Source organism: Spodoptera frugiperda, chromosome 29 (genome assembly GCF_023101765.2).
Source record: "Spodoptera frugiperda isolate SF20-4 chromosome 29, AGI-APGP_CSIRO_Sfru_2.0, whole genome shotgun sequence".
Taxonomy (NCBI): domain Eukaryota; kingdom Metazoa; phylum Arthropoda; class Insecta; order Lepidoptera; family Noctuidae; genus Spodoptera; species Spodoptera frugiperda.
Genome location: NC_064240.1, coordinates 9460808 through 9487225, shown reverse-complemented (window position 1 = coordinate 9487225; position 26418 = coordinate 9460808). Strand labels below are relative to the sequence as shown.

General features: G+C 34.9%; 1 protein-coding gene across 2 annotated transcripts in view; it reads left to right on the top strand.

Annotated features, from left to right (window-relative positions):
• LOC118268287 (fasciclin-1) overlaps positions 1-25422 on the top strand; it is a 78294-nt gene extending 52872 nt beyond the window's left edge. Inside the window, exons 2-14 of one of the 2 annotated variants that reach the window (XM_035582716.2) lie at positions 9547-9685; positions 11723-11901; positions 16911-17050; positions 18114-18210; positions 18280-18457; positions 19470-19630; positions 21154-21311; positions 21470-21560; positions 21735-21746; positions 22091-22311; positions 22443-22605; positions 22828-22975; positions 23088-25422. In XM_035582716.2, coding sequence (XP_035438609.2) covers positions 9547-9685; positions 11723-11901; positions 16911-17050; positions 18114-18210; positions 18280-18457; positions 19470-19630; positions 21154-21311; positions 21470-21560; positions 21735-21746; positions 22091-22311; positions 22443-22605; positions 22828-22975; positions 23088-23293 — 1893 coding nt within the window. In that variant the 3' untranslated portion in view covers positions 23294-25422. The remainder of the gene's footprint in view (positions 1-9546; positions 9686-11722; positions 11902-16910; positions 17051-18113; positions 18211-18279; positions 18458-19469; positions 19631-21153; positions 21312-21469; positions 21561-21734; positions 21747-22090; positions 22312-22442; positions 22606-22827; positions 22976-23087) is intronic. The other variant, XM_035582718.2, reaches the window with a different exon arrangement.
• The last annotated feature ends 996 nt before the right edge of the window (positions 25423-26418 follow it).

The window sequence follows — 26418 nt, the reverse complement described above, 5'->3', positions numbered from 1 at the left end:
TTTATGAAGCTACGTGTGTTTCTGCTTATAATGGTCTTTATACGCGTGTACCATAGGCAATACATTTTTGCGACGGTTTACGATGAAATATTTTTCATAAACTCAACCATTGATTTAATTAACTGAAAATGTATTTAAAAAAATGTAAAACGCTCCGTCGCGTCGTTTTTAAAATGTTTTCGTGAATTTAAATTAATAAAAGCTTTATTGTTTTTTAATAACTTCGCGCTACGCTAGAGGCGCTAGTGTCGTTTATTATCACTAAACCATGTGTAAGTCAACATGTTCATGTTGTCAGCTACAGTGATTACGCTAATTTTAGAATTGATCCTATTTGCAAAAGCTTATTTGATTTACGTGTAACACGTGATCTAATCAAGCCAATTTATGCCCAAGTTCGCAACTGTGGGGTCATTAAACCGCCCCCAAATAGGGCACTGGCTCACCCCATACATTGGCAAATCTTGTCGGCGCCAACACCGCCACGCTGGCGGGCGCCACTCTAAACCCTACCCTTATTTTGCAAGCCAGTCTACTTCCTACCTACATTCCGTTGCCAAAACTCCGATACGTCGACCCATATAAAATTTTAATATTAATTTTATAGCCAATTGACCCATCGTGGAGATAATATTTGTATCCATTCCGTTTAAAGTCACGAGCGTATTTTATGAATCGTCAGCAATTTTCCCTAATAAAACATTCTAAATGTTTTAACCAGTAAGAATCTACCTTTAAAAATCAATTAGTTTGCGGTTAGTAAAGGATTCAGAGAATCTTACAAAAGAAATCAATGTGATTGAGGATCTCTTTATCTAAGTCGGTGATTAATTTCTCGTTCTTTGTAATTAAAAGGAGAAGTACCTACTTACTATAAATGTTAGTCGGTTTTAATTTATTTTGTAGATGAAGCAAATTCAATTTCTGAGGTTTTGGGACTATTGCCAGGGTTGAAAATTATGCATAACATGAGATAGGAACGTGAGCGCGAGTGGGGAAAGTTGGGAATGTTACAATCTGTATGCTCACAAATGTATTGTATGTATGTATGTTCGATGTAAATATTACATGTAGCTGGTTTGATACTGATGAAAATATTCGGAAACCCAGTCACGATGTTTTGTTTGAGACTGTTGTTTATGAAACCTTAGAACAATAAATAAATAATGTCTAACTTAGGTACGCTTCGTTGGTTCAACACGTGTATACGCCTACAGTATTCTCACGTCAACTAATGGAAAATATTCCCTAGCGATACTTTTGGGGGAAAAGGTCATCAAATAAGTAGTTTGGTAGTAATTTAACACAGTATTATAGTACCAATATATCTACATCAACACCAAAGGTTTAAGCATTTTTATTGCACTGCATGCTTCGAAAAATACGAATGAGATATTGCTGTACAAAAGTACGCAATCTGCAATGCTCAAACCTGATAGGTCGATGTAAACTGACTCTGAAAAAAATTGAAGCTCTGAGTTCCCTATGGAACAGTTTATTCTTGCTTTGATTGGAGATGTATTCGTTAGTTAAAACTGTACAAGCAATCCTTTGACCTGCTCGCACCATCTGTGCTACGTGAATACGAGTACATCGTTATGATTTCTGTTTGATCCGGATTTTAGATATTTTTGCTCCATATCTGAGGGTCTACAATCAGTTACATTTTATGCCTAGCAAAACGGAAAACGTTGCGGTGGCAACAAGTTCCACTCGAAAAAATGCAAAGCACAAAGTGCCGTTTAAACATTTTCAAACTGCATTCATACCACAATTTACAGAACATTTTAAAACTATTTCGTTCAGCACTCGCGGCAGTGGTCGGCGCTGTGTACACATCTTACAAATTCATTTCTAAACTGGAATCACTAAAAAACTCGAAGAACTGACGCTAACTGCGGAGCAACCGACTGTACAACTTCCAACAGAAATGGCCAATTGACACGGTCGTCCTTTGTTCTTCCAGCAAAGAATAAAAAGTGACAACTGAAAAAATAACAGATGAAAAATCTGACGGTATCGCTGCAGATTGTTCCTCATTCTTCAACGGTTGTTTTCCGTACAATGCGAACGAAATAAATCCAGCTGCGTTCATTTGTGAATGCAATCATGAGAACAGCGCGGAACAGCTAATCCTGATCATTATTAATGAGAGTTTTAATTGGTTCTCTATGGAATGGAGTTGCATGAATTTTAAATTATAGTCTCGAGGGCATTACGGTTTAGCCCCGGACTGTTAATGCAATGTGCGTACATGAGAACACCTGTGCGTGCGTTCGTTTCGCATTGTTTGTGAAATAGACTCCGAAATGGCTAGTATTCATTGGCGTATTTGAACTGCCAATGGAGACTCGCTTTGCAATAAATTGAATCTTTTGTTAGTGTCCGTTCGCTTGTTGTCTATGTACACACGTAAAACAAATGCATAACTTGTAAATTGCTTTTTTGTTTGATAAATTAAAACATTTGCTGTGCTTTTTTATTCAAATGCCATTTAATAACATTTTCGGCTCGAATCTGTCAATATGTCAGCGATACATAAAACATTTTTACAAAAAGATAATAACTTAAAAAAAATATTTTTAAATACGTCAATCTGTCAGTTCGTTTACCATAAAATAATTTAGTTTCAGCAGGTTTCAGCTGAATACATTTTCATGTTTCCCATTTCATCGTATCATGTTTTTTCCGTATAAAAATATAGTGGGATAAAAGATTGTGTGGACTTGTGTGAGTGTGGTAGAATTATGGTTATTTCCTTGTGGCGTAAGTGTCACTACAGTTACCAGTACATTGTGTGTAAGGGATTGGGATCATTATTCGTCTAGTGTATACTTTACACTGTGCTTCGTGTGTTGTTCGCTCACCGGCAGCCAGTAAAGGGTAGTGCACTCACTTTTTGCCTGTTAGGTTTAAGATTCAAGTAACATCTACATAGTAATATCTTCTTTTAGTTATTAAGCAGATACATTTGCTTTATTATTATAGTTTTTCATCAAAACAGTAATTTTGGCGCATTAAACATTTCGTCGAAGCATTACCGTAATAGACCGACTAATATTCTGATAACGTACTAAAAAAGCTTTAAATAAACTCGGTGTATTTTTAATACACGCTCATATTTTTCATACGTAATCGTACTGCTTAAAAATTGGATAAAACACAACTTCATAAAATATTTAAAAAGAGAAAATACGTTGACAGAATTCTCAATTTGAAAATTTGAAAATAACGGTCACGAGAATAAAAAGAAAGAAGTCGTTCAAACTGGCAGTGTAATGTGAGTCCCTTGTAAGAGTTTACAGGTCGAATCGATATTTATTCACTACCTTATTGTCTATTGTGTCTCCGCCAATAAAAAACTTGGTAGCTGAAATAAAAAAGGCTAAAAGTTTTAACGAGATTCCGTAAGTTATCAAGAAAGTCCGAACATTAGGGATGTCCACGTTAAAATTTCGCTTCTATGTATTGAGTCTAACCTATTTTTTTCTATCGAATTCGTGATATTGCTATCGTTCGGTCAGGATAAAAATTGTAAGTCTTAATACAGGCACAGAGGTATATGCACATTGTAATAGTACCTATGGAGTTTCTTGCTCGTTCTATTCCATAGGAATCTACACTTTGTAACAAGCAAATAGCTTCACTAGAGGACTGACCAACAGACAGACATATAGTTTTTTTTTAATATTGTAATATTTGCTTTCACGTTCAAAAGTGCCTTCTTGGTCTATTTGAAATAAATCATTTTGACTTTGACTTTGACATTATTCATAACTCTACGATATTATGCTGGTCATCTTATTAAAGTGTTACAAATACATTCAATACGTGTGACCTTTTAACAAGAAAATAAATCTAAGAAAAAAGCTACAGGTCAAAGACCGATCGATAAAAAAGCAAAAAACATTAAACAGAGAGCAACAATAGACAGTTCCTTTCATTCTAACAATTCCTTTTTCAAATCTTATTTCAAAAATGGAAAATAGCAGTTAAATAAAAGATAAAAAATAAAAAGAATTACGGGGTCAAGATACCATTAGCAGACAATAAAAATATACTCTTTTATTTTTAAATCTTTTTGATTTGAAAAAAGAATAAAGGAACGGTTAAAACGGTGATCCGTGAAGGAAATAACGGTCTGCTCTGAGACAGTTGTCCTACTTAGTGTCCAAATATAGATCTGTGTGTCGACCTTAGCAGACACTCCTGCGCCTCATTATGTAATAATGCTGTCTGTGTTTCGATGTAATTCCACACCGGATAGTGTATATCAGTTTGAGAGGCGTACGCACATTTTTGCAAACTTCTTTTTATGAATGATGATAGATGAAGTATATAATCTTTTAAGTTAGGCCTCTTCTCATATGGAGAAGGTTTAAGCATGCACCATCACTGGCCACAAATATAACATTTTGAATATGCAAATAGTGATTCCACCAAAACTCCATATTTTTTTCATTCTCGACACCAAACTCTAGAAAGAATCCAGATTCTCTTCCATTGATCTCCCAAAAGGGTAGTCGGATAACAATGTACAAGCCAATATCGTGATAATAACAACCTCCTTCGTACAGTTTCACAGTCTCACAGCTCGCAGTACGGAGTAACAACGGATTGGTTTAAAGATTGCAACTCTGAATTCGTAATGACAGGTTGCGAGCCCGACTGTGAGCCTGTCTTCGAATAAATATTTATTGTACTACAAATACTAGAGTAGGATATCTATATAAGCTTCGAAATTCTGTTGTTGCTAATGCCTAGATTATTTTTTGTTTGGAGTTTAGTACGGATAAAAGATAGTTTTTTCAGTGGTTATGTAGTTAGTAAAAGACTAAGTGGTTAAAATGTGTGTTTAAGGCTTTAAACTTTTGACTATGAAACTATCTTTATCTATATTTTTATCTGATCCGGAGCTGCGGACTATTTAGCGGGTTTACCGGGGCTCCGGCTCGAAAAACTGGAGTAGGAACCGGGTATTTTTTTAGTCAGTAAGAGTCTGACACTCCCTCTCGCCTCGCCCAAGACGGGAGAAGTCATTGGATGACTTTTTCTCGTCAAAAAAAGCTATATTCTTATCAAAAATCAATGGTAATAGCAGATGTGCTTCAAAGGATACTAAATGCGGCTTTTGCATTCAAACTAGTTAGGTATGTCGTATATAACTATCTACTTTATACACTTTACACTGAACTTTACGTTTAAAGTACGAAGGTAAATATATCAGCATAGAGCTGCACCTTGTCTGGCACTCGCGTTTTTCCTTTTATTTCGTATCTGGCGCCTATAAAACATGTTATAAAATGCATAGGCACTCGAGCCAGACACTACTTGAGTGCACTTCGGAGCTCGGCGTATTAATTTTTATAACACGTTTCAACAATCACATGCAGACAAATGGAGTTCCCATTTGTGCACTCTTAATTATTTAAATGAATATTTTTGGGATGAAATTCATTCTGTAATCATGCAAAATCTGCTGTAAAATGTAATAACGTAACAATGCTACATCGGATTATATTAAAGATTGTTTTTTTTTGTTCTCTTTAAAAAACGTTGCCCCCACACTAGGATTTTCTCCTGTGTCGTGGGTGCGTTTATAATTATACAAGTTCAAATACAAATGACACCCAGATCCGAAATAACAAATTGTGTATCACACAAAGAGTTGCTCCGTGCTCCGTGCGGGAATCGAAGCCACTATACGTTAAGCGGCAACCGGTTGTCCAGCTGTCGCGCCAAACTTGTAGTCAATTGAGAGAAGATATCTTAATTTGTTCTTATATTAATATATCAGTTCTCTATAGCCTTAACAATAAACTGATTTTAACAAGCTTTTACTTCACTTGCAAGGTACGAGTATTTGTGTGCGAAGTAGAATTTTGCAACTAAAAAGCAGATATCTTCAACCGATTGAGCTAAAATTTGTCTACACGTTTAATTTGTATGACCTACATGTCAAGCTGTGTAAAACCTTGTTCTTTAAAGGGTTTTAATACATTTATTATATATTCCATATACACTAACCGACAGACGACCATCTAAATATTACCTAACAAGTAAGAGAATCCTTAAGCGAAGTGGTATATCAAGTACAATTTGAGGACCAAGAGATTATCCGCGTCGATATTCTGATCCGCTTATACGCTATATTTGTATGAGGTAAAAACAATGGCTTCCTAGTTTCACCTTCGAACGTGAACATAAAGGTTGGTATACACACGAGGGACCCATTGTTATAGACTACGCACGGTGCGACGAACGACGTGATTTCTATTACCGTTTCCGAGTTTGCTTTGTATGAATTATATTGTTTGAAATGTTTCACTTTCTTCACAATACGCGTGATCTGGTTTTATAACTGTTTGTTCTTATTGTAGGCGTTTTATAGTTTTTAGGTCTACCCAAAAACTATAAAACATCTACAATCTATTGTAGGTAGTTGGTATTTGATTTTGGTCTAAATTCGGTTTACTGGTTGGAAAGGAAGCAAAAAACGTGGTTGCTGACATATTTTTATTTTAATGTTCGTCTTGTTGATTATTTTAAAATATTAGACATGTATTTTTTGTTTTCTTGATTCGTTTTATGTAAGTATTGTTATCTTTTATGACAAAATAAAAAATACGTGTCTAATATTTGTTTTCATTTCTTAATTGACGCACTAAGTTGTATACCTCGAATTTTTAATTTGTATACCTCGTCATCATCCCTATAATATTAATCTTTCATTATTATTCTTCATTGACAGAAAATCACCTAAAGACACCTGAAATGTTCAGTCTAGATATTCAAAATATCAATTTCGCACACAACCTAGAATCAAGCCAAGCGTGCAACGATGAGAATCAGCAAGTCATATCAGCTCTTAAACTATCTCATAGCAAGTTTTCTTCTTTATATCCTGCAGGAGGATATTGCATCGATATTTTAGAATTTTCCAATTCAAACAAAGCGCTAGAGATTATAAACGCATTTTAAGTTCAATGGTATTTTCTTGCAGACGAGAAATATCTTTGCATCGTCTTCGCTGCATAGAGATCAGAGTAAATAGGGATTTTAGTTACATTCTTTTATTTTTTAATAAGTAAGAACAACGAGACAGCTAGACTAGAATACTTGAATAAAATATATTGAGTACAATTAATCGTACATTTTAACAAGAATCTCGTATGTGTAGTCTTTGTCCCTAATTAAATTTCAATCCTCATTAAGTAGCGAACTCACTTCAACCTTTATATAATTAGAAGTAACTAGGCTGATAAAAAGAAACAAAAATATAACTTTTCTATTCTACATCTATTTGTTCATTTTATATCAATCTTTATTTATATCACAAACAATACTAATTAATTAAATAAAAATATATACCTAATTTAAATGTATATTTAAACTAATTAGTATCTAATAATAACTACGACTAAAATATTCACAACTTAAAACTTTAAATAAAAACTAACTGAATAACTAACTTTGTCTTACTCTATTTACGGCTTATTTACACATTATCACACACTATATACTATTACACTATATCAACTGATACTTTTCATTTATGTCTGTCATCAACAATACCGAAGTTTGATGAAAAATAAAGACAATATCACGATAGGTACCTACGTGTATCATCTAAGATTTTGGTCTTCGATGTCCAGAGAGGCTCACCTAGCCTCTCAGAGGTCTTTTGACAGCACCGTAGTCGATTGAAATTCGAGTTATCGCCACCTCAATGGCGTAGGGAGAAATCTATCCGATATTGGTATCAATATGGGTTCTATCGGCAGAGTTTCGAACCAACTGAGACAAGTGTAGGTGCTGAGCTGTTAACACCTTCCTCTACATATCCAGTATATACATTTACATACCTATGTATAATAATCTAGTCTACCGCATCGTATAGTCTAGTGCATCAACTAGTATGTTGAATATAACAGAAAAGGAGGAAAACGGTAAATCATTTTTTACATATAGTGCCATCTCTGTTACAAAAATAAGCGAAACCATCTGGTAGCGAAATGGAGTTGGCTGGGGTTTGCTAGTATAACATAATAAATCCACATCATACCTTTCTTAGGTACTTCTAGGCTCATTCAGGCATGAAGGAACTGGGAGGTACCTAGTTTACCGGGGCTTTTCAGGGGGAAAATCATCCGATGACTTCTCTCGCTAGGGCAAAGCGAGAGGGAGTATCAGACTCTTACTGACTAAAAACCACCCCGTTCCTACTCCTGCTTGTCGAGCCGGAACCCCAGTTAACCCGCTAGGTAGTCCGCAGCTCCGGATTAGGCTTCAGCCCTACTGGGCCCCATCTGTGGTGGTCTGATGGCTCTTTGAGGCGCGCGCGGAATGCAACGCGCTCGCACGGGTCTGGTTCTGGTCGGGCGGCGAGAACCCTTGCTCGCCGTCCGCATACCCGCACTACGGTGGCCGGAAGTCGCGCGAAACCCGACGCAGTTTACCGGGGCACTACTCCCTCTCGCATCGCCCAAGGCGAGAGAAGTCATTAGATGATTTCCCCCCTCAAAAAAAAGGCTCATTCAGGCAGGTACATAGAAGCATGCTTACATGGAAAAGTAACACTCAGTTTTCATCCTTAAAACAGCGAAAACTCCAAGACTCAGTGCTTTCACCTGAGTCAGGAAGCAAGGCTAACAAAGTTCAACTCAAACAACAATTTTATAAACACACAATTTTCTCTTAAAAGAAAATGTTTAACCGAGCACTATAACTTCTTTTAATAAATACGGAAAAACACTATATTTTGTACAATACACCAGCATACTCCTACAATAGGGACCTGGCAAAAAACAAACGACGAAAGCTTCTATTGAAAAGGACTCGTAGTAAAATGTTCTGCGAATAAAAACGATGGAAACGAGAAGCCAATGAAATCTCTACAAACATAAAGCATACATTGATCATTGTAAGTGTTTAGTACGAAGAAAAACCAAGTAATAGTACATTTTCATTGTGAGAACACTGAACTCTTTCAATTCAATATACCACAGCTTAGTACAACAATAAAACAGTTTATAAAAATCCTAGTTTTGTTCGATAAATGTTCGTAGAAGAATATTATATTGCTAGAGACATTTTATTACTGTATGAGATTGTTTTATTGATAGTACATATTTTCATGACTTTATTTGTTAAAAGTTACTTACCTATAACCTTTTTCCATTCATCTCGCTCACAAAATTGATTACGAACAACGCTTCAATCGTAGTTTAAGACTGGCATGAAAGCGAAACTCATTGACACGCACTATTAGACGGTTACACCATTGAATTTCACTTTTGAATAGCACAATGGGAAAAACTCTCACGAAGAAAATTATTTATTCCATTTTGTGACCATCATTTAATTTTATCCCTAGTGGCTATGACCGATCTGGTTAAAAGTTACTAAAAGTGTAAGATAAGAAGACTTTTCAAGTAGTCTACAGATCTTATGCTACACTAGCGCCTCTAGCGAACGCAAAAACTTCATTACAAACAAAAACTAATATAAAACAAATACTAATAGAAAATGTTCAATTGTCCACAGTTTCTATCGCTGCTAGAACGCAATGTGGTGGCGAACACTACCCTACATTACCGGCAGATGACTCTGTTCGCTCCGACCAACGAGGCATTCCAGAGGTTCAACGGAGAATTGGACGACTCTCTCGTACTTTATCATATAGGTATGTGAGCTATTTGTTCCGTAAATGTTTGTATGTCTGTATGTAAGGCCTTTGTATTGACGACGTGTGGTCCACAGATAGTCCATTTATCTTTTGTATGGGCGGTTTGTGTGAATTGTTGGTAAGTGAACACTACTGGTGAAATAATCGGGCGCTAGTAATCGTTACGAACACAAATAATGTATGTGAATGTGTTTGTGATGATTGTTGTTGTTTTGTGACAATAATATAAAGAAGGGTGTTTATAGATTACCAGCTTTTTGGTAGTTAACAACTGATTGTAATGAAAATGAGGGTGATAGGTGAACCTACAGCCAAACACTGCTTGATTCCAGCTTTCATGTCTGTCACGTAACGAGATACTTACTTCATGTTTGTCAGTTATCAACATAATATATTTCTAGTTGTTCTAATTACATTAAATTAGGAAAATTATAACAACAAAACTACAAATCTCATCACCAGATGGCAGCACCGTATGCACAGTTTACGGCAGCTAAAATAATAATAATATTCAGTTATACGTTACCTCCACGTAGTTACACATATAAACAACACACAAACTCCACCCAAACTTTCAACAAAGAGGGACGAGACAGTTATTTTAGGTAATAATACATCTGCATAAAACATTCTGGCGGTATTTCGGTACACATCAAAGTCACGTGTTGTTTTACCCAAGCTCAAAGACTAAAGTTGCGGAACTCATCCTATTAGTCACCCCTCCTTGTAGTTTAGACTAAACTAAGCTAGTTCAGACAACTCCTAAATTAAAGCAATCCTGCTAGATTTTCACCTTGTGTCTACGTGGGAACCGAGGCATTCATTAATTTTAACTCGCCAGCCTGCGAGTCACCGCTTCGCTTATTGTTTTGAATGTTAACTTTGTTTTATGTCAAGTACAGTTCTAGTAGATATTGTAATTTTACATGGCATTTAAATAAACTTTCGTAAAATCATGATGTGATAATTGTACGTTTTACCTTCAGTGTTCTATCTTGTGACACAAAATCTATTGGTATAAGTATGTGTACCGAAAACGATATTTCGATATTTATAGGCTAGGACAGCCAAAATGTTATTGAGTGTTCTCCAAAATAGAACAAAGTTTATAATTGGACGTGGTATTGAATAGTAGGTGTTTTACAATGAAAGTTATACGAACAGTAAAGTTTACTTTGTACTTAGCGATAGAACAAATCAATACAAAACGAATTGTACCGCCCACACTTTCATCAACTAGAACACAGATTAACTAGAAACTTTCGAACATTCAGTTCAGAGATTTGGAATATAAAACTTCTAATTTGAAGTCTATCCCTTTCACAGATTGATAAAGGCACCGTTCTAATTCAATATTGGCTGACATAATCCGATTATAATAGTCGTGGAACGAGCTAACTGTCAAACGCGGTTTCACCCGTACATTATTTGAATAAAATATTAATAATAGGGTTGCTTTGTCATTTATCAGGAAGATAAATAGATTTTGCGACTTGAGCAGTGAGCTACGGTAGAATATTCTGGAGTAAAAGTTTTGTTACAAAAGAATGAGGTACCGTGACATCTTCTCATTGTGTATGACTTTAGTTGAATAATACTTCACGTAAGCTCACAGGATATATCATTTATATCTCAGCATGCACTCATACAAAATACCTATTAGTTTTAGATGTGGTTTATATATAGGTACCTATTTCTAATGACGTATGGCCATTTAAAAGGCAAGGTACAGTATGCTAACTTTTATAGTGTAATAATCCACTTTCTCAAGAAAAAAGGCGAAAATTTTCTGTTATATAAAATATAAACTGTGTCCTAACATCGTGAATAATTAACGTTAAAAGTAAATTACATGACTTTTATTTATCAGATCCGTAAGTAAGTAATAAGCAGACCAGTAAATTGACCTTGAAGGCTAAACGGCTATTACCTTACAAAGTACCAAATTCCAGCAAACCTACATTAAGATTCTATCTGCAACTATTAACAAAACTGACTCTTACTACGTGAGACTTAAAATTGATTTCGTTTCAGCAAATCTGGCGACGACTTTATCGAATATGGACTATGCGATATCGACGGATCTGGATGGGAACCCTCCTTTGTGGGTGACGACGCGGCGGGGTGCGATGCATGACGACATTTACGTGAACAATGCCAAGGTCTACGTCAGCCGATCCTACCAGGCGGTGAACAGGAATAACAAGTTACAAGTAAGAATTTTCATTTTCAATATTCGACTGCTTAGCAGGGTGCACAGTCAACCAAGATATTAGGTATCCGGGCAAGATAATAGAGATTGATATAATACAGAGACCATAGTCGTGTTGTTACACAAAATTGTAGGTATGTAAAGTATTATCGAAGAAATACTAAATGTTAATGAAACCTTAACCTTTCGTCTGCGGGTATATGAGACAACAATAGAATACACATTATGTCTCGCACTGATCAGTGCTTCAGCATACGACGGGTTAAGTGACATAATTGGTTAGCGGTAGCCAGCCAATTTATTTTCTCACCTGGTTACCGGATAACTTGACTGACCCTATCCATACAGAATTTGTGTATCATATAGGCCAAATATCTGATTCTCTGTAATTCTGTGTGGTTTGAGGGTGTGGAATTAACTACCTATGTGGTTGACGCAATGGTGACTGTGCTACAATGTGTCACGGGTCCAATTCCCGCTCTGAACAACTATGTGTGTTATCTGCAAACAGTTGTTCTGCATCTAGATGTGATTTGTAAAAAGAAATGTTAAGAATCATAGGTATTTGCTTGCAATTGTTGGAAGCTTTTACTAACACTAATAACACTAATTTAATAAAATATATTTATAATAGATTTGTAATCTAAATATTCTCAATTTTGTATAAAATATCCTAAATATGTTAGTATTCCACAAACAGCACAGGCATAGCGATCATCGTTTGGAACAAATGTTCACGTTGAGCGCTCACTGCCGTGCAAACCAAAGGCACGAGTGGTGCCGTACATATTCCAGACATTGTATTTGCTTGAACGCACATAAGAATTCTCCAAGCTATTTGCTAGGATGATCTTAGGATTGCAGATTTTATAGACAGGGATTTAACCTCGGTAGTAGCTTAGTTCTTTCATATAACCTGGATCTTTACCTTTTACCTTAAATATTTATTGGAATTTTGAAGTTGTAGTTCTTTTATCAAAATAAAAGCTTCATATGTTACTCTAGTTATACCATTCCAGGTACTTCATAAAACATACAATTTCTATTCCATTCCAATGTTTATTGCGTGTCCCAAAAAACCGAGCCAGTATTTTAACAGCAGGATCCCGAGATAATAAAAATTTCAAGGATATTCCGCCAAATAAGTAAGCCCGGATTTACTTTACTGTGTCACGGATGTCCAATACATTCCCTTGAGATCTGTAACTGTCACCAGGTGTCTTTACACTAAGACGTAAAACAATTATTATTAATTCAACAAGATACTTTGATAACTCGCTTTATCTTTAATTCAATAAACTAACTAAGCTACTTCTTAGTTCAATCCTCCCAGATTAGGGTTATGACTGAAATAATGTAATCGCCCAAGTTGTAATGAAATCAAATCTAAGTTTCTTGAATACACAGAACAAAGTGGAGATTCAGCTGATATCTTCTTACTACAGCTTTATTTTACGATGAGAACTATTTAATGTTAAATACGAAGATGACTTTAATGAACACGCAAGTCCATTGTAAGAACAAATAATGAAACCAATTAAAAAAGCGGCGTTTTTAATTTTTGTGTGAACATTGCCAGTTTTGCCATATATTTCACAGTTATGTCCATTTTCGTTTAAATCTGAAACGAACACGCATAGTCGTGATGTCAAAATTCGTAGTACAAACACAGTGCGGCTATTCCAATTTATTCCCTTTGGACGTGAATGGAAACACCACAGCGATGGATGTGTAAACAAATCAAAAGTCTGTTAAAAGTCTAAAAAGTTGTTGACGTTTTGACTGATTCGTACAATCTAGATTTCAATTCAAAGTACCGGAGTTCCTAGGAAAATCTAATAGTGCAGTATTTTGTAAGCCAGCTACATGTATTGTGTGCCAAAAGTCCGCAACGATCAATATCGCCGGAGAGTTTTGGCACGTTTCTTATACGAATAATATAAAATGGTACATTTTGAACCCAAGCAAGCTTGAACGATGTGATTACTTGCCTGATTCGGAAACCAAAACATTGGGCTGATTGCTGGTAAAAAAATATTTTTATTGGACCCCGGCAGGCGAGAGTTTTGCGTCACCATCTAATGTTGTTTGAGGACTTTTTAAGCCGGCGCTTGCGGCTTTACGCACCTTTACATTAGATTAATTGTACCTACCACAATAAGGATGTTTTACTTGTCAGAAATACATTGTAAGCTTATTTATTTAATGGAATGTCTTTAATTTATTGTTGAGTTCACTTCAAATATTCTTTTCATCCAATTCATTGGAATTAGTTCTTTATTGTAAATATCTTTAACATCAAATTAAGAAATAAAATAGTGTTAATTACTTATTGAAATAAAAATAAAACTAGAGACTTTGAAATTGAATCAGCTAATAAAGAAATAAAGAAAATTGCCTACATAAAAACTATAGAGTGCCAGAGTACCTAACCTTAATTTCTCCTAGACTAATTAGACGACGGATTTTGACAAAGAAACAACAAATGAGGGCAGAGGTCAAGAAAAGTCAAGAGGACTCAGCACGGCATCGAAGGGGCTACCGTCACTCTATTTATTAAGGCTAATAATGCCTCAAAGAACCCAGAACACTTAGAAACTAGGAAACTTTTTCTTTAGAAACAGAAAACTATCTTTTTCTTCAGCTATTTTTCTTCATACTCGAGTGAACAAAGTAGGTTCGAAGGAACGAGGCTGATGTTTATAAAATAGATATACGTACTTTTTAGTCGAAACCTTTTCGTTCTTTTTTTTCTATCAACTTGACAGTTATTTGACATGTGTATTATTTGGGAAATACTGAAGAAATAATTTTCTGTTTAAGTATCTCTTTTATTACGAATCAGTTTATTTTTCGAAAATGGTTTCTATAAAATTGTTGCTTATGGGCTTAGCTTGGGATAAAGACTTTTGTGATTACTTTTTAGATCCCTGAATTTAGTAAATACTAGCTTTTGCCCGCGACTTCGTTCGCGTGGAATAGTGACTTCCGGCAAATTTTTGGTTTTAACCACATAGTTCCCGATCTCGCGGGATCTCTTCAAAAATGAGATGTGGAAGATATTCCAGGGAACTCTTCAAAAATCAACATAATGAGCTCTGCGTTTGAATTTAATAGATGTATACTCACTTAGGGCATTGAAAAAATAGTTTAAAAACGGACTTATAGTTGACTAAACTGATTCGTACAATTAGACTTAAAACTAAAGAAAGCTACGAATTACGAATTTATAACAATTAAAAAAGAAACTATATTACAACCTATCCTCTATGCTATAATAACCAAGCTTAAACTAAATAATTTAAAAGAAACGACTTAACTTAAATCTAATATAATTAAAAAAATAATTAGACTTACAATTTTATTAAAAAAACTAACTACAGTAACTACTAATAATCGATATCAAACTAAACCTACGTTAAATAGTTTAACCAAAAAACCAGGAAAACCCAACAAATAAACTTATTAATTGACAAATACAACGAAACCAATTTAGAATATACGAAACAGCAGGACCACTACAGACAAATAATCATACGACTGATAATACACTTTTTCTACGATAGTACCGAAGCGCTCGGCCGATACCCAACCAAATGAATGTAACGAAACCATAGCGCGATCTATTTCGATCCCAACGCCATCTATCGAGGATAAAGACAACTTGGATTATTTATTTATACTCCGTTCGGGCATTTTCTTTGTACTAAAAGTTTAATTATATTGATATTTTTTTTTCATACCTTTTTACTATTTATTTACTTTTTTTCGATGAATTAAAACAATAACATGAACCGAAGTCGTGTAACGATCGACATAGAATTATCTATACTCCGTTAGAGCATTTTCTTTGTACTAAATGTTTTATTATATTGATATTATTTTTTTCATACCTTTTTACTATTTATTTACTTTTTTCGATAAATTAAAACAATAACATGAACCGAAGTCGTGTAACGATCGACATATTGATTTTTGAAATAAAAATATATCTATGTCCTTTCTAAGGTTCTAAACTATATCTGTACCAAATTTCAACCAAATCCGTCAAATAGTTGCGGAGATTAATGGTATAAGCATAGAATGTTCGACGTGATTCTTTAATTTGACATAACTTTTTTATTTATGAACCGATTGACATGAAACAAACACTAAATGTAAATTTAAGCATCCCACAATATATTCGTGAAAACCGCATCCAACTCGGATCAGCCGTTTCTGAGATTAGCGCGCACAGACGAACAGACAAACAGACAAACAGACAAAAAAAAAGTTAATTACATTTTTGGGTTCGACATCGACATAACAATAACCCCTGCTATTTTTTTTATTTTTATTTTCAATGTACAGACAGCACTTTTCTACGATTTTATTATATGTATAGATTAAGTATATTATAAATAAGCAATGATTCTTTAAATCCTAGTGTAAGTTAAGTACATGCTGGTGATATTTAACACTTTATTAGCTAAGGCATAGTAATTATTGTGTTATCACCATCCTAGTCAACCTCTTAGGCGGGTGATTCTTCAAAAAATGACACAAAAAGTTAACGGCGTCATTATCTTCAACCAAAAGTTAACAATTCTGGCGATTGAAACACAAAATTTGGTTTCAATAAATTAAACTGTGACACTGCTCTCAACCAATCAAATATAAATAAGGATGACAATAAGCTACCATGATGCTTAATAACGCGGGAGAATAATGATTTGTTAAATAAAAGTTAAAGTTTTTTGAAGAAACACCCAGGCCCCGGTCCCATTTGTCCGTTGCGTTACTTTGCGTCGCGACCATGCAATGGAAACATGAGGCATGTCATAAAAATATATATTATGGTTAACGAAGCTGCGACGACGCAACGCTGCGCAACAGACATGTGAAGCCGGGGCCTCTATTATGTGGAAGACACCCATTAGGTCTCTAGTGAGCTCTTACCAGAAATTCTAGCAAAAATAGAATAACAAGATTCCAAAAGAATCAAAAATCTAAACAAATCTTTTCTTGCAGGTACTACACGTGATTGACCAAGTGTTACTGCCGCTGCAGCCTCATGGGTCCAGCTCCATCAGTTCTCCAGTCTACAATCCTAATGCCTACCATTTTCTGGAACACTCCGACCTCTTCAACATTGGGCAGTATCGACTCAGGTACTTATTTCTTCATTGGTTCAGCTACCCAAATACGGTCTTAGTTTTCGTCGATAAACAACAGAAAAAAGTTTTTGCTGTGTGATTTTCATTATAACGTATGCGTATATTTATATCATAGTTTATGTTTGAATTAAAACAAAACAATGATCAATTTCAATACGTAACTACCACTTCAATTTGCATGCATCAAAAGCTTATTCAACGCAACGTAAAAATCAGAATAAAAACCCTTTAATAACACAATAATTCATCGAAAGTCAACACGAAAATCTGTGTTTAATTCGAACAAAAATTACCATTTAATGAACGAAAACACAGGCCTGGTTTGCATCGTAATTGTCATTAAAATTTTAAATACATGTTGCACAACAAGTGCTAGGAAAATGTAGGAAAAAACGCCTTCATTATGAGTAGGTAAGTTTGTAAGTTAATAACATTGCGAGCGTTTCAATTACCGCCAAACTCGGGGCGAACCGAATTATCGTTGGATTGAACTTTTGCACGTCGAGTTGGCAAAACAAACAACACAATTACTCGACTACTCGTTACTATCTGTACTGCAATCGACAAGGCACACGCGAGGAATTCCAACTCGACACACTACGTACTAGATTACATTTATTTGGAATTCAGAATTCGTGACCGATTTCTTGTTGATCAAAGTTATGTTGCGATTGCAATGTGTTGAATATACAGAGGATTGCTAAACTATAAAATATCATTTGCCTGTTTTTCCTGAAGTTCATTTCACACAACGTGTTTTGTCGAGTTTTTAGCAAGGAAGACTGTTTATAAATTCTGTTTCTAATAATGAATATTAGAAAATAATTTTATTCATTTGCTAAATAACTAACTATAATAAAAGAGATACCATTTCGAAACGTAAACATTAGAAAAAACCAAACGAAAGATAAAAAGCACGTCACTTTTAATTTACTCTGTTACAACATCTCTGTGTATATTTTAATTTTAGCGAGACTTTTAATTACTCTACACCGAGTAGACAAAAAGACGTAACAGACTGAGATACAAGAATAAATTTTGATGCATTTTTTCGCAGGTCCTTCAGGCAGAAAGTGAACCAGCTTAAAAAGAGCAAAGTATTTGATTCCGACGGGAGACACACGTTCTTTATCCCCGTCGATGAAGGATTTAAGGTAAATCTTTTTACTAGAAATATATAGCTAAAATGTTCGGACAGAAATACAGTTTTATTTTTGTTTTAGCCTACAACTAGATCCGATTTGATAGACGAGAAGGTTATAGATGGTCATGTAATTCCTCATCATGTGCTGTTCACACACGCCACGCCGGACGCTAAGGAATTTGAGACACTTGCCTTCGGAGACAATGTCAAGGTCATCATATCATTCAGCACTGTTATGAACGGAAAGGATGAAATCAGTGAGTACCTTATTAATTGTTTTATGATTTTTTCGATATGATTGATACGATCAATCTTTCTTTTGCTCTCTCTGGTCGTTTCTTCGTGTCTGAGGATCGTAGTCAGTATCAGGATTGCGACTGGAGTGGATGATCTATTTCTAGCGCGTCTCTTAGAACAGAGTAAATTTTTGTGGACGAGTGTCTTGCAACTACCTGATCTAGTCCATCTCAATATCAATCAATAAAGGTCCATACTGAAAATATATGAACTTCAGATATCTTGAAAAATAACCATTTTATGTAAAAATAGACTGATGGGAGTAAAAATTAATGATATAATATTGTCAGTATAATTATTTTATTACTAAGAATTTCGTAGAAAAACCAACATATTATTCCCTGGAAAATAATAAGCTAACATTCAAAGTTGCTTCAAAGGTCATTATAAAGTCAAAATGAAGACATAATTGTCATCAGCAGGAAGGTAGTTTGACAGGCGTGCATCGTCTGTAGTGCACTGTATCAATTATTCAGAGACACACCACTGACATACCAGTGACAACGTAATTGCTTGTCTAATGGAAATGTTGGTGGAGTACACTCATATATGTATTTGAGGGAAATTTTATATCATGTTCATGGACGATATAATTGGCTTGACGATTGCTATGGAGCAATAAGTGTATGAAACTCTAGGGGAAATATTTTCCGTGGTCTACAGATAGATTTGAAGCGTTACTGGTGTTTTTGGTTATTTTTATGTCTTCAGTGTTTATTGTAGCTTGTTTTTAATGTTGTAAATTAATATCCGTAATTCGTAATACTGTTGATAAGGACTCTAAATCATTAAAAAGTCTATCAATCACGGTTTTGCTCAACTCTTTAATATATATTCTTTGTCTCCTTCCTCCATTCTTGCTACAATCAGTATGTTTTCTTTACTATCCAAGTACTTTAAAAAGTTCAGCAGTAAAGTAACTTCTTGCAACTATAAAATTTATGTTTCTAACCTAACGTTTACTTTTATTAGCCTACGTAAAATCAAACACCGTTGCTGGAGACGCGAAGCACGCTCGAGGCGTGGTTCTCGCCGACATCGTCAGAGCGAATATTCCTGTCAAGAATGGAGTCGTCCATCTCATTCAAAGACCTCTTATGGTCGTTGATACTACCGTCATTGACTTCCTCAAGGTTAGTAGAAACTGTACATAGCTAACATACAAACAACCGTACGTCATCATAAAGACTTTCATACTATATATAAATAATAAAATAGAGAAGCAACATCAAAATGCAGAAGGTATATTCAGCGATATTTGTGAAAGACCAAGTCTTTTCATATTTAAAGCTTCTCTATTCCGTAGTAATAAGAGTGTTTTTCGTCAATAATCTATATTGCTATAGACGTGCGGTTGACCGTATACTAACTTACTTTTAGCTCTCACATAAAATGAGTTCCGACGATGGAATTGAAATTGAAGTAAGATAGCATTATGTCACAGCTAAATGGTGAAGAGAGCTAGCAAGTTGCTATTGAACATAAAGATAGTTACAGTATCCTCTTGGCTAGTAACATGAACCACTTATTAACTCATACGTAATAACACACCACTTTACATAATATTTTCAGTTGTACTTAATTAATAATATTGTAAGCTAATTAGAAACACAATTTCAATCACATAATTGACTTTCCGCTCCATTTTAATGGGAACCAGGCTATGAAGGTAAAATGAAGCGTTTCATTTATTTCTTATTTTTTTCATTCAATATTCTTTGTGTGTAATTTATTATTTTTTATTATATTTACCTTTTACGTTTTATAGATTTTAGGGTATAATCAATTTGAGCACGTTCTTAAACGTTTTTTGTGTGTGCTACCGAGCGTTATTTTTAAGTATTTGTAATTGACTGGTAAGCTTCATTTGATCCCATAGTATTGTTATATTGTTTAGTAGCCTCCGACCCAAGGTTGTAAGTAAAGTGTTCATTAGACAACAGTATAGGACCCAAGTCATTTAGTTTGCGCAGTTTTAGTAAAGTAATGATTTGTAAAATGTATAAAAAGTTGACAATAATATCGTAGATGTTGATATAGAAGTATTTAATGTAATTGCGTATTGTAATGTGTAAACGTAAAGACTAACACATAATATATTTCCTATGACATATATACCGATATACCCTCTAGTGCAGGTAGGTATATAATGAATATTTGTTATCTTGTTTTGTTTTTGCATCCCCGCTCCGTTGGATCCTGCTGCTCCTGCATGATCTTGACAACTTAGGGAATTGTAAGTACTGTCGCCTTATACGCATGACTTACTTTACCTTAAACACTTTATACGCCCTTCTTTTATCTTATATACATTCTCCCTTCTACCTTTATAATTCGTTTTGTAGATTTTTATTACCATTTTAAAGGATTACCCGTGAAGGTAGGTAAATAACACTATGTATTTAAATTAAAAATAGACTCAAATATTTAGCTGTAGGTACAAAAGTCTTCAGCGACTGAAAGCTGAAAGAGTGAAGTTAATTACGCATTTCATTATAAAGAACAGAACGTAAATTAATTACAACGGCCACTTGATAAACGCTGGCTTTAAAAACCTCTCGGAAGCCTTCACAACGCCATTCGGATAAAAGATTAGCAAGATTGTTTTGGTGTTGTATTATTTCCACGGAGACTAAAACAAGATTCGTTCAAACAGGAAAAAGAAGATGGACCTCTGTGTAAATTCTATGAAGTAATCATGGATCTCGGAGCAAACAACCAGTTCTTCAACGAGCTCACTTTGGCGAAAGACATCACTCTATTTGCGCCCTCAAATGAAGCGTGGGCCGACTTCAGCGTGCAAAATATCATTAGGTTATTTACTTCATTTTATTTTTTACGAGCTTTTTGTGTTGATGTGATTGCTGCCATAATGTTTTCGGCTTTGATGAGCTGTACCGGGTTCAAATGTTGTATTTTATGAACACAAAGGGACGTCGTCACAAAAATAAATTTGTATTTTGTTTACGTAGGAACCATCAAAAGCTGAGGGATATTCTGAACTTGCATTTGGTTCGCGAGAGGCTGCCGTTGGACGCAATCATTCACAACAACATGAATCAGGTAAATATTGAAATTTTAATTTAAAACTCTTTTCATTGCAATATTCAATAATGAATACAAAACTGTGAATGGAGATCTGGAATTGCCGCGAATTATAAAATTTAAATTGCAATTAAAATTAATGTCGTATGTTGGTTTTAATTCTCTGGTTTACTTGCTGCTGTTGGGAATCAGCTACCGGGAACTGTATGTTTTAATTATTTTTCAATATAATTATTATTGCCACGAATGTTTTTATCGTTAACATCCTGGTGTACTCTTTTAATTTAATTTGTACGAAATTGAATATGTGTTATTATTTTGTTGATAAGTTTTACGTCCTTGTTTATTTTCAGTCGTTAATGTGGTTGCATGACTGTATCCTACTACCTACTTCCATGTTTTAATTTCTGTTAGTCAATTTCGATAGATTTTCTAAGAATGTGCAACCCTTTAGATGTTGTTGTAAATGCATCAAAGCATGGGTGTCGAATGCAATAACAGTCTCATCTAAAATATGCAATTGTTCTAATATTTGTCTGTTATTTTAGATCTACCAAGCACCAACGGCGTCTCCTCGCAAGTACCTGTACTTCAATGTTCTGACGCGTGCTCAGAACCAGACCCTTACCGTGGAAGGTGGTGGAGTGAATGCTACTGTGACACTACCTAACATTGCGGCAACAAACGGCTTCGTACACATCATCGACAGAGTACTTGGCGTCCCTTACACAACAGTCTTTGAGAAGTTGAAAACGGATCCAATGCTGAAGTAAGCAAAGCTAATCTCACTTGTCTCATATTCGGTTTATACAGAAATGTGGCGATAAAAGGTTACCAAGAATAAGGATTACAAAAGTTATGATATACTTACATGTTTGTTTGTTTGTTCATTTGTTTTAGCATTACCTACAACTTGGGCAAGCGACAGATGTTCAACCAGCAGCTCAATGATATGGAACATCGGTACACGTACTTCGTTCCTCGTGACCACGCCTGGTTGAAGTTCCAAATCAAACACCCTTCAGCTTTCAAGTCCCTGTTTAGGGAAGACTTTGGTTATTTCGTAAGTTTATTTTTTGTTTTTTATTTAGTAGAACATTCCTCTTCCTCATTTCAAACCGATGCAACTTCTATATGGTTTAAATGAGCATCTAAATTTTGAAGGATAATATTAAATAGAAGATTATCTTTAGAAATAAAAATAAGAAACAAATATCCTTTTGAAGTTAATATTACTTCATCACTCATGTTTAATTAGTATCATATCTCTGTTGTAATTTTTCAGACGAAACAAATTTTAGAGCGACATGTTATCCGAGCCGGGCGCGCGTACACTGTATCTGATTTAAAACTTCTCGCGAACGAAACACATCCCTTCGTTCTGCCGACTTCACGCGATCCACTCCGGCTGCGTGTCAAGGAATCTGATAAGAGTAAGCTTTTAGCGGTTCATTTACATTGTTATCTGTTTTCGTTTATAATGTTGGGATTTCAAATTCGATTTACGTCGAGATTGGAGATTAAACTAATTTGTTACCTTCGTAGACTACTACGTTGAGTGGAACGGCCACTGGATCCACGTGTTCAGGCCTGACGTCGAGTGCACCAATGGCATCATCCACGTCATCGACGAGCCCTTCGTGCTGGAGAGTGACATCAGGGCGACTGGCGCTGCCCACAAGGTCGACCTCGCCTACTCCTACTTTGTACTCTTCCTCTCTTTCTGTTTTGTAAGAATTTTCGAAAATTAAACGTCCTCTGGTTTTTGTTGAGTCAATTATGCGTTCGTATGATTTATTGGCCAAAGTGGTTTCGAAATCTGTTTCCGAATTGTAATTTGATAATGCTCGTTGTTGCATTAAAAGCAATGGTTTGATTTTGGGTGTATTCATATTGCGTTACCGTAGTTTTTGTGTAGTTTAAGTATACCTATGAAGAATTTGCACTGATTCGTTGGAACGTAAATATACCTATTATAAGATGTTATTAAAATAACTCGAAGATATTCACTGCCATCATTTTTAGAGTATTCTAATTAAACAAGTTTTAAAATGATATAATCCCATATTTACGTAATAAATTGAAACTGTCCCTATATTAATCGAAATTGCAAATTGATTTCATCTGATATATAAATTAGTGTATGAAATATATAATATTTTATAATAAAAATATATATAAGTAAGACGTTAAGTCGTATAGGTATTTATTTCTACAATAACCGTTGTTAAAGTTTTTTTAGATTAATTATAATGAATGAATGAATCTTGAACTCCACTTTTGAATTTTGGGTCCCTTGTGCCTTTTTTAAAACCAAAGTACTAAAATTAATTCAGAATATACCTTTCCAAATTATTATTTACAAGAGGTGTATTTACTTTAAATCTTAATTCCTATACATTCCATGTTATGAGTATCTTAAAGATCTATTAACGTAAATATATATTGTTGTTACCACTGAAGTACCCAAATTAACATTCAGTTGTTGAATATCTTTGACTGAAAAAGTATAAATTGTAAAAAGCAAAATGCATTAATTTGTGTAAGTAGAGTTATTCATTCGTGTCAAATTAATTGGTCTATAACTAAGGATTTCTGGAGTGAAACGATTATCTGAAGTGATCGAGAACGCTTGCAGCCGAGTAATACTAAGTTCATTAAATATTTCAAACTATTACAATGATTTGAATTGAATTAAGTATTTTAGGAAATGGCTGCTTGAGCAAGCTGCTGTTGGCTGAACAGGGCTGGCAGTCCCGACACTAATAACGACAAAAATCACTCGCTAAGCTGTTAATTCCTTTAATAGTTTTTCAGCCTTACAGTTTCGTAATAAAGGTGAAAATGTGTTGAGGAAATAAAACGACTTTGCGACCGATTTCTGTCGTTAAACTTGTCGAGACTTCCAACCCAGGTCTTTCTATCATTATTATAAGCAATGGAAAGTATTTAATAAAAGTATTCGTAAATTGAGAGCGATCATATTATAATAAAATGTGTATATAGGAATGAATGGGCTTATAATTATGATGGTGCATTTGTGGTTCTCTTACGTTTACTAAGCAAATGTAAATAATTTATATAAGTTATCATAGTTCATTATAGTTATTGTATAATTTAGTAGCTATTACTTGAATACGACTGAAATTTTATCACGTTACATACATAATGGTGTTTGGATTTGAAACGTTTTTTGAATTAACAGAAATGCTGCTTCCGCGCTTTAAAGTTTTGATCGACGTTTTCTATGAAGAGGGGAGTGATTTACAAAACTGTTTATGTACTTACATTTACACACACATGGCCACTTTATACTGATATATACATGAACCGTATTTGGAGTAGATTTACAAGTTAAGGCAGCATTTATTAGTGAATTCTTACTAATTAATATATACTCGAGTGTCCTGTTGAAATCAGTGTAATAAATAACATTGTCTGTCGCTTTATAGAATAAATTTACATTAATAACTTTGTAAGCAAATATTCAAGTGATGTCTATATATTGAGCCAAAGCTAACCGCTACTTCAACTGAATATCAATATTACCTTCCTATAATTATTATAAGGTTTGAATATTACAATAGATATTAGAATGTCATATAGCCGATAAAATTAAGATTTGAATGTTCATGGAAGCGATCATATTATAAAATTGCATTTTTAATACTATACACTAGTGTAACGTGGGACGTATTGACCCAAGACAATATAATTCTGACCAAATATTCAACCAAATATTTGGTTAAGTACGAAATTGGAATTCAATTAATTAGTGAATGTTTCGGTGTAATAAAATCTATGTCAAATTAGTGAAGACGTTATGGGGAAGTGTTTAATGACAAAGAATTTATGTGTAAAATATACATATTGAACTTCTCATGTTGGTTTCATTGTTGCTGTTACCCCAGTCTAGTCACGCACACGGGAGGTGTCAAATTTAATTTCGGCTACGAGGTTATGGCGGGCCGCGCGCCACGCCGCCTTAACAGTCTGCAATAACAATGTTTGCAACAAAATCTAAAACAAAATTAACAACAATAACAATTAAATGTGCTGCGAGATGTACACTCATGAAATCGTTTCAGCAGCTGCTACTGTTTCATTAATTTTCAGCTGCACAAACAAATATGGAGCTAATTAACCGGTGTGTGGCTGCACTGGAAACTTTTTGTTTTGTACTCATTACTGTGTAATTACCTGTTTTGTTTTTTATGTTAGTTTGGGCGACCAGAATGTTATCTAACGAGTTGCTAACTAACTAAACACTAAGTACATCTGTTCATAAGACTAACAGCATCGAAACTAAAAAATTAAATTCGTTACCACCGAGCCGTCTAACTTCTCTGAAATTTCCTCGCTACGCCTACCTCGCAAAAAAACAAAATTGAATGCACTGTGTATACGGGAGCCGTCTCAACTACACCGTCGGAGTGTTGGTTAAACAAGGGAAAAAAATCAACTTCAATAAAATATGGCTGGCGCGTTTCGCACGGGCACTCGGCTTTAACGGAATAATTGAACACGCTGCAAAGGTCGCAGTCAGTCGGCTAATCCCATAAGGTTTGCGCGACGACACAGCTACCCTGCTCCTGCTAATCCCCTTGATGGATGGTAGGAGTAACTCCTTTCTATGAGGCCATCCCATTACCCGGGACGTTACGCGCGACGGTAATGCGTGTTGTGGTTTGTAATTACCTCCCATTTAAACAGAAACACTGAGGATAAAACAATTTGATACGTTAACGGCCGCGGTTGTATACAATAGGCGCAGATTGAATGCAATTAAACTGTTATTCGAGCAAAATGTCCACATGAAGTGCTACAGATAAGCCACGAAATTTAGGGTTCTGCAGTCCGACTCGGATAAATGAGA